The following is a 10,000-nucleotide window of genomic DNA, read 5'->3' as shown; positions in this document are numbered from 1 at the left end:
GTATTTCACTTATGCTAACTGTAAGCATGCTATTGTTAGCATAATACTGTTAGCATGCTAGTTGTTTATTTTAGTAGTTGTTTTTTTTAGCTCATATTTTTGTTACGTGCTAACTGTTAGCATTTCAGTTCCTTTTTGGCTCTTTTCGCCCGAACTTTCTGCTGAAAAACTTGAAATCTTTGGTTCTTGAAGAAGAAAACTACCAAAATGGCCGCCACATCCTTTTGACTGGTCAGTCCGTGGGAAAGGTCTGGGCAACGTACCTGTTGAGCAGGAGGTCCAGCACCTGCTTGGTGGTGGCGAAGGAGCGGTAGGTGCAGAGGAAGATGGTGACGTAGGTGGAGTCTTTGCCCCGGAACGCCGTCACCATGTACTCCACCAGCCGCTCCAGCGTGCCCGCCTTGATGGTCCGGACCTTGCAGGTCTCGTAGAGGCTCAGAGCCGCGTCGGTCTCCACGCCCAGCCACCGCTGCCCCTTGCTGGACGAGTGGTGGAGCTGTACCTTCCTCAACGTGATGGTGAAGACGGCGTCGTCCTCCACCTCCTCGCCGATCTCCTGCGTCGAGCTCTGCGGCGGACGGGCAAAAGAAAATTTAGCATTAAGCTGACACATTTTGGACGAGTGGAGCGTTACTTTAAGTGGAAGCGTTGTCTACCATTGTTGGTGTTAAAAATGGCAACGTTACTGAGAAGGAGTTTGGTGGAGTCCGCCCTGAGTGCTGCTTGAGCTGTAAATAAGGATGGGATGAAAGAATCCCCGGGAAACTTCCTGCAGGGAACTTTTCAACCGGACTTTTCTTTTGCTGCTTTTTGTCTGCAGGCGCCCCCCGGTGACCCCGGGGATGGGGCGTCTGCAGCGGATAAATTAAGGGAACGCTCGTAAATCTCGCCCTGCAGAGGCGCTTATCAGCCGCCACAAATCCCGCCGGCTCAAGGCCGGAGCTTCAAGTCCATTCCCCAACACGGCGCGGCTATTCGTCACCTGTTGCCACGGCGACCACTGCCTTCCCACTGAACGCACCAATACTGTGCAAACGCTTGGCCCCGCCTCCAACAGACGGAAGTTACATTTCAAATAAAAATGTTTACATTTGATATATCTTTCTCCTGCTCCTTGTTTTCAGAAACTATCATTAATTATCAATATGTAAAGATATAAAACACTTATGACAATGTTTTTGTCCCGCCTTCTTTTGGTCCCCGAAGGCAACACGAGGCCATGTTCAGCAAAGAAACTCTGAGCAGAAGCACACGCTGGAAACAAAGCCAGCAACAAGTCCTGTCTTTTTTCCTGGCAAAAACTTCACATTTTTGCCTGGAAATTCAATTTGTATCCTTCTTTCCTGGCAAAAACTTCACATTCTTCCCTGCAAATCCAGTTTTTGTTCTTCTTTCCTGGCAAAAACTTTACCTTTTTGTCTGGAAATCCAGTTTTTATCCTTCTTTCCTGGCAAAAACTTCACATTCTTCCCTGTAAATCCAGTTTTTGTCCTTCTTTCCTGGCAAAAACTTTACTTTTTTGTCTGGAAATCCAGTTTGTATCCTTCTTTCCTGGCAAAAGCTTCACATTCTTCCCTGTAAATCCAGTTTTTGTCCTTCTTTCCTGGCAAAAACTTCAAATTTTTGCCTGGAAATCCAGTTTTTGTCCTTTCCTGGCAAAAACTTCACATTTTTGCCTAGAAATCGAGGTTAGCTGGTGTCACGCCGGTGGTGACGATGACAAAGTGGGTCAACAAGTATCTCGTGTCTTTAGCTTTCTAACCAACAGTCAAGTCACTTGCAGATCAGCTGATTCTCCCACTGTGACAAAATCTCCTTCAGGCGCCTGCCGGACAAGAAAGACTTCTTTGTGACATTAAATCCACACAGCGACTCTAAGGACATTTTGGAGAGGACATCCATCAATTTCCTGCCAGCAGTAACATTTTGATCTTTGCACTTGTAAGGTCAGACTGCAGTCCTTAGTGGCCATCGACCGACTATCGGCGCCGATATTTGCCATTTACACGTATCTGATTCTCCCTCGGTCTGCTCAGCTGCTTTTACTCCGGCGCTCACATGGCCACGCCCTCTTTCTCTCATTGCAGTGTTCATCCCCTACAATGCGTCTCCTCTGCTTACCTGGCAATAACTTCACATTTTTGCCCGGGAATCCAGTTTTTGTCCTTCTTTCCTGACAAAAACTTTACATTTTTGCCTGGGAAGATGCCAGGAAAGAAGGACAAAAACTAGATTTTGTCCTTCTTTCCTGGCATCTTCCCGTTCACATTTTGCCTCCTTGAGTACTAATTAGGCCTGGGCCGATATTCGATAAGTCAGTTAACAGACAATAAATGAAATAAGTGGGTACGTTATGATAACCGCTGTAAAACTCCCAACGGTTAGCATTACCGTTTTCAGTTAGAGTGGTTGAAAAACCGTCATTCATAACCGCAGTCTGACACGGACGGACGGCTAAATGCTAACATGCTAACAGACATGAACGATTACGAAACATTATTCCTATACTCTAAACTTTTGTGATCGATGAATTCGACAAGTTGAAACAGCTGCACTCCGTTGAACAGGAAGTGAACTCACGTGAGGTCACACAAACCGGAAGTAAAACAATGTTCACCCTTTAAATAAAGGATAAACGTATTTAAACATCCAAATAAAAATAATAAGACTCTTGTGACACGAGAACATTTAATTAATGTTTTTACCTCTTCCTGGAAAGTTTTTCACACATTTTTGACACAAGTTCTAACCATTCCACCTACAAAGACATTCCTTTTAGTTGGGACAACAAATACTCCTATTTTTTTTCTGTACACAGAAAAATTTCCCTGAAATTCCAGAAATTAGGAAATACCCATTCTCAATTCAAACTGTTACTACGTCAACATGTTTCAACCGATTGCAAAAAGTCCAACACCAACCCATTCATATCTTCTAGGACAATTGTGCTAGTATCAATATTTTCAAAAATTCCCAATTTTCCCAAATTTCCAGGAAATTCCCATTCAAATGAATGGATGTATTCATAGTTCTACATTACCCTAAATTCTCAAAATGTTGCACCATTTTTACACCCGATTCCGACCTTTCCACACACACTACTCTTCCGATATATCGAACGCAAAACATGTTTTTCCCTTTCCCCAAATTCCCGGAATATTCTCCCCATTGACAATGAACAATAAACTACCATTTTACAAGTTTTACACAATCTACGGCAAATCCCACATTTCTCATCCGACTTGAACCATTCCAACATCCACAGGAATTACCAGTAATTTGCCCCCAATTTAAAATTAATGGGCCATAAACAAACCCCTCCATATCCCACAATTCTCACCCGATTCGAACCGTTCCACCATCCGCACACTCATCTCACCTTGGACAATCAACCTACCATTTTCCACGTTTGAAAAAATTCCAGGAATTCCCAGGTCTCCAAAGCCCTATTTTCACCTCTTCCTGGAAAGTTTTTACAGTTCACATTTTTCAACAGATTACAACCATTCCACCTTCAAAACATTTCTCTAAGTTGGGACAACAAATATTCCTTTTTTTTCCGTACAAATTCCCGGTTTCCTCAAAGTTCCAGGAATTCCAAAATACCAATTCTTAATTCAAATTGTTACTATCTTTCAACCGATATGAAAAATTCCAACATCAACCCATTCATATCTTCTAGGACAATTGTGCAAGTAACTACATTTTCCAAAATTTCCGGTTTTCCCCAAATTCCAGGAAATTTCCATTTAAATAAATGGACGTGTTCAAAGTTCTACAATGCCCCAAATTCTCAAAATTTGGTACCATTTTTAAACTTGATTCCGACCTTTCAACCATCCACACACACTACTCTTCCGATGTATTGAACCCCAAAAAAAATTTCCGTTTCGCCAAATTCACGGAATTTTCTCCACATTGAAAATGAATGGGCAATATACAAACTTCTGCATATCCCACATTTCTCATTCGATTTGAACCATTCCAACATCCAAATACTCCGCTCATCACGGACATTCAAGCCAGCATGATTCCCAATTTCGAAAATTTCCTGATTACCTGGTTTTAACAGGAATTTCCCCCCAATTGAAAATTAATTGGCCATAAACAAACCTCTCCACATCCCACAATTGTCACTTGATTCAAATTGTTCCACCAACCGCACACTCAGCTCACCTTGGACAATCAAACTACCATTTTACAAGTTTTAAAAAATTCCAGGAATTCCAAGGTTTCCAAAGCCCTATTATCACTTCTTCCTGGAACGTTTTTACAGTTCACATTTTTCAACAGATTCCAACCATTCCACCTTCAAAACATTTCTCTAAGTTGGGAAAAGCAAATGTTCCTATTTTTTTCGTACGAATTCCCGGTTTCCCCAAAATTACAGGAATTCCGAAATACCAATTCTCAATTCAAATTGTTACTATCTTTCAACTGATTTGAAAAATTCCAACATCAACCCAATCATATCTTCTAGGACAATTGTGCGAGTAACTGTATTTAAAAAAAATTCCGGTTTCCCCAAAATTCCTAGGAGTTATTCAAATTAACGGACGTATTCAAAGTTCTACACTTCCCCAAATTCTCAAAATGTTGCGCCATTTTTAAACCCGATTCTGACCTTTCAACCATCCACACACACTACTCCTCCGATATATCGAACACAAAACATGTTTTCCCTTTCCCAAAATTCCCGTAATTTTCTCCCCATTGGCAATGAAAGGGCAATATACAAACTTCTGCATAACCCACATTTCTCATCCGATTTGAACCGTTCCAACATCCACACACTCCACTCACCCTGGACATTCAAGTCAGTATATTTCCCGGTTCCGAAAATTCCCGGATTACCCGTAATTACCAAGAATTCCCCCATTGACAATGAATGGGCAATATACAAAACTCTCCATATCCCACAATTGTCACCCGATTCGAACCGTTCCACCATCTCATCTCACCCTGGACATTCAAGCATTTCAGTTCCACTCACGTGTATTGGCAGAATTGCACATTTTGTTATGTATTGTCATTCCACCAGTGGTTAATTTTGGTCTAAAAAAAAAAAGTGTTATCGGTCCACGCCTACAACTAGTAAACTCTATCGGTCCTGAAAAGAACATATTGGTCCATCTCTATGAAGAAGTGATTTAAATGTAGCATCATACTATGACCCCTTTAACACATTCCACGCTTTAACTTTGTGGAAACACTTTCTTGTTCCTGGTGCACACAGTAGGCTCTGTGAGGGTTAGCATGGGGGAGTTGCAACACCAGTGACCTTTGAACTCACAAAATGGAGGGAAAAAACCCCAGAGAGACCTTCCAAACTCTTGTAGTCCTCCCGGAGGGCCAGAAAAGAAGGTTAATCACAAGGTCACGGCCAACAGCGTCTTCAAAGCCTGCAGGCCTGAGAGTAATGCGGCAGAAGAACCGACACGTTCCTTTCGGGAACCAAAGGAGATGACAAATATTCCGCTTCAATAGTTTGCTGTAATGCGAACAACCAGAGTCCACATTGTAGCGGCTCCAGAGAACAGGACATCCAGTTCCCGCTGTGTCCAAAACAACGTGAAAGCATCGAGTTTCAAAGATGCTGACTAAAAGCCTCGTTAGAGCACGCCAGATAATACTGAGGTGCAGACTGGAGCCTTCTAGAAGCATCTCCACAGCGTCTGCTAAGTGAACAAACTATCAGATAAAGAAGAGCGCTAGCTAGCTTGTGTTGCAAAGTATGGACGTTGTGCACTGGGATCGGACTAGTTCCTGCTTTCCTGGCAAAAACCTCACATTTTTGCCTGGAAATACAGTTTTTGTCCTTTTTTTCCTGGCAAAAACTGCAAATTTTGGGCCAGAAATACGGTTTTTGTCCTTCTTTCCTGGCAAAAACTTCACATTTGTGCCCGGGAATCCAGATTTTGTCCTCCTTTCGTGGCAAAATAAATATTCTAAATTTTGCCCGGGAATTCAGTTTTTGTCCTTCTTTCATAGCAAAAACTTCAACTTTTTAGCTTGTGTTGCAAAGTATGGATGTTGTTTGCTGGGATCGGACTAGTTTCTGCTTTCCTGGCAATAACTTAAAATTTTTTCCTGAACATCCTATTTTTGTCCTTTCCTGGCAAAAACGTTATATTTTTGCACGTTGTGTGTTGTGTATTAAGTTAAGTTAAGTTAAAGTACCAATGATTGTCTCACACACACACTAGGTGTGGTGAAATTTGTCCTCTGCATTTGACCCATCTCCTTGTTCACCCCCTGGGGGGTGAGGGGAGCAGTGAGCAGCAGCTGTGCCGCGCGCGGGAATCATTTTTGGTGATTTAACCCCCAATTCCAACCCTTGATGCTGAGTGCCAAGCAGGGAGGTAATGGGTCCCATTTTTATAGTCTTTGGTATGACTCGGCTGGGGTTTGAACTCACGACCTACCGATCTCAGGGTAGACACTCTAACCACTAGGCCACTGAATATGTGAATGGACAGGCATGTTTACACCACGTGTAGTGTGTTTGTGAATGGACAGACATGTTAACATGATATGTGCGTGTGAATGGACCGACAAGTTTTACATGATGCGTGTATGTTAGTGGACAGACAAGGTTTTCACCACGTGTGGTGTGTATGTGAATGGACAGACATATTTACATGACGTGTGTTGAGCATGTGAATGGACAGATATGTTTACACGATGTGTGGTGTGTAAGTGAGAGGACAGACATGTTTATTACATGCTGTGTATTGTATATGTGAATGGACAGACATGTTAACATAATACGTGAATGAACAGACATATTTACATCATGTGAGTCGTGTTACACGACTCACAATATGGCCAAAATATGAACAAAACTGCGACTTATAGTCCGAAAAATACGGTATAAACTTCAGGGTCAAATATTTTGTTACTTGACGAATGTACACTACCGTTCAAAAGTTTGGGGTCACATTGAAATGTCCTTATTTTTGAAGGAAAAGCACTGTACTTTTCAATGAAGATAACTTTAAACTAGTTTTAACTTTAAAGAAATACACTCTATACATTGCTAATGTGGTAAATGACTATTCTAGCTGCAAATGTCTGGTTTTTGGTGCAATATCTACATAGGTGTATAGAGGCCCATTTCCAGAAACTATCACTCCAGTGTTCTAATGGTACAATGTGTTTGCTCATTGGCTCAGAAGGCTAATTGATGATTAGAAAACCCTTGTGCAATCATCTGAAAACAGTTTAGCTCGTTACAGAAGCTACAAAACTGACCTTCCTTTGAGCAGATTGAGTTTCTGAAGCATCACATTTGTGGGGTCAATTAAACGCTCAAAATCGCCAGAAAAAGAGAACTTTCATCTGAAACTCGACAGTCTATTCTTGTTCTTAGAAATGAAGGCTATTCCACAAAATTGTTTGGGTGACCCCAAACTTTTGAACGGTAGTGTAACTGTTAGTATGCTGTCGTAAATATGCTAGCATTTTTTTTTTTTACCTGATTTTGTAGGTATAAACCTCAGTCGCAGTTTGGTACTTGATGCATGCTAATGTTAGCATGCCAGCTTTTTTTTTTTTTTTTAGCTAATTTTGTAGGTATTCAGCTCAATCATATTTTGGTACTTCATGCATGAAATTTTTTTTCAGGAACACACTTCAGAGTAGTATATTTCGGTACTTGACACATGTTACAGTTAGCATATTAATGTGCTAAAATTAACATGCCAACTTTTTAAGCTAATTTAGCAGGCATACACTTTGGTCATATATATTTGTACTTCAATATTGCTAACTGTAAACAGGCTACTGTTAGCATGCTCGCTTTTTTTGTGTGCAAATTTTGCAGGTATAAACTGCAGGGTCAAATATTTCGTTGCTTGACGAATCTAACTGGTAGTATGCTGTCATAAATATAGTCTTTTTTTTTTTTTACCTGATTTTGTAGGTATAAACCTCAGTCGAATTTTGGTACTTGATGCATGCTGATGTTAGCATGCCAGCTTTTTTTTTTTTTTTAGCTAATTTTGTAGGTATTCAGCTCAATCATATTTTGGTACTTCATGCATGACATTTTTTTTCAGGAACACACTTCAGAGTAGTATATTTCGGTACTTGACACATGTTACAGTTAGCATATTAATGTGCTAAAATTAACATGCCAACTTTTTAAGCTAATTTAGCAGGCATACACTTTGGTCATATATATTTGTACTTCAATATTGCTAACTATAAACAGGCTACTGTTAGCATGCTCGCTTTTTTTGTCTGCAAATTTTGCAGGTATAAACTGCAGGGTCAAATATTTCGTAGCTTGACAAATCTAACTGTTAGTATGCTGTCATAAATATAGTCTTTTTTTTTTACCTGATTTTGTAGGTATAAACCTCAGTCATATTTTGGTACTTGATGCATGCAAAACATTTTCAGAGTAATATATTTTGGTACTTGACACATGTTACAATTATCACATTAACATGCTAGCTTTTTTAGCTAATTGAGCTGGCACAAACTTTTGTGTCATATATATTGGTATTTCAATCATGCTAACTGTAAACATGCTATTGTTAACATAGTACTGTTAGCATGGGAGCTTTTTCAACTGATTTTGCTAAAAAAAAATGTGTTACTTGACGCTACCAGGCCATCATGTTAATAACTGTTAGCATTTCAGTTTGGCTTGGGCTCATCAGCATTTACACACAATTTCTACTAAAAATTGCATTTTACGGTACTTTGAAAATATATTGTTTTGATTTTGAAGGTGAAAACTACCAAACCGGCCCCCTCATCTCTTGATGTGTCAGCTTGTGGCCCTCAAAGTTTGGGGCCCCCCTGCTCTATACCACAAACACTATTGGTTTTTTAAAAATTAAATAACATTATAATTAATAATATTATTCATCTTCGTATTATCATTAGTTTAATAATAATGTAGCCAACCCACCCCGAAGCCCATCTCAAACCGCGGACCAAGTACCTCCAGCAGGGGCAGGTCCGGGTCCAGCTGCGTGAAGCTGTGCAGGACCACCGGGCTGCTGTGCTCGGACACCTCCATCCTCACTCCGTCCCGAACGCTCCGCGACGAGTCGAACATCTTGGCCGGGCCCGGCGTGACGCTGCGCGCCTTGGCTCGGAGCGCCGGGAAATGGACCATGAGAGGCCGCGGAGGAGAGACGTCCGTCACCGCGGCGGTCGCGACATGTCGGCCGGCGTCGTTCGAGCTTGGAAGCGCCTCCCGGTCCGCCCGTCTGCTAGCATCCACTCGATAACCGGCTAGCCGAGTGTTTATGGGAAGAGTGACTCAGGCCGGGGCTTTACCAAGCCACGCCCACAGGGGACTGATGCCTTCGTGACTATCGGATATTTTGAAGCTTAAGTAGCCTAGTAACAACTCTTACTGATCTTTGGCGGATAAAATGGAATAAAAAAACCCCACCATTTTGTGACTACATGTCAAATCTAATGACACATCAGTATTAGCTTAATAGAATAAATTTACGCGGCGCCTTTCTAACAAAAAGTAACAAAAGTACAATTGTCCAGTAGGTTCCTGGAGGCGGCATTGTCTGTGGGAAATGATGGTAGTGTTGTTTGTATTCACTATGGCAACAGCCGGAGTGGGAAATGAAAACACACACTACACACTTCAATGTACTGTACACACGCACACACTCACACACACACACACTGTTACTTCACACCAGGGGGTGCCCAAACTTTCCCCACTGAGGGCCACAGACTGCGGCGGCCATTTTGGTAGTTTTCACCTTCAAATCCTGTCCAATATTTATATATATTTTCCCCAAAGAACTAGAAAATACAATTTTGGTAGAAATCTTGTTGAAATGCTGAAGAGCTCAAGCGTAACTGAATTGCTAACAGTGGCCAGATAGCGTCAATTAACAAAAAATATGAGCAAAATTAGCTAAAAAAACAAAAACCTTGCATGCTAACAATAGCATGCTTGGAGTATTTTTGTTCTAATATTCTATAACATGCTCTATACCAGATGTGTCTAAAG

The 10,000-nt window shown here is 41.3% G+C and overlaps 1 protein-coding gene across 4 annotated transcripts in view; it reads right to left on the bottom strand.

Annotated features, from left to right (window-relative positions):
- LOC133632642 (ral guanine nucleotide dissociation stimulator-like) overlaps positions 1-10,000 on the bottom strand; it is a 62,795-nt gene that overhangs the window by 23,748 nt on the left and 29,047 nt on the right. For 2 of the 4 annotated variants that reach the window (XM_062025189.1, XM_062025188.1), the window contains exon 2: positions 264-568. In XM_062025189.1, the coding sequence (XP_061881173.1) occupies positions 264-568 (305 nt within the window). Of the gene's footprint in view, positions 1-263; positions 569-8,923; positions 9,548-10,000 lie in introns of those variants that run through there. The other 2 variants (XM_062025186.1, XM_062025187.1) reach the window with 2 other exon arrangements.

Source organism: Entelurus aequoreus, linkage group LG17 (assembly GCF_033978785.1).
Source record: "Entelurus aequoreus isolate RoL-2023_Sb linkage group LG17, RoL_Eaeq_v1.1, whole genome shotgun sequence".
NCBI classification, from domain to species: domain Eukaryota; kingdom Metazoa; phylum Chordata; class Actinopteri; order Syngnathiformes; family Syngnathidae; genus Entelurus; species Entelurus aequoreus.
The sequence above is the reverse complement of the archived record's forward strand: the minus strand, read 5'-3'. Positions and strand labels throughout refer to the sequence as shown.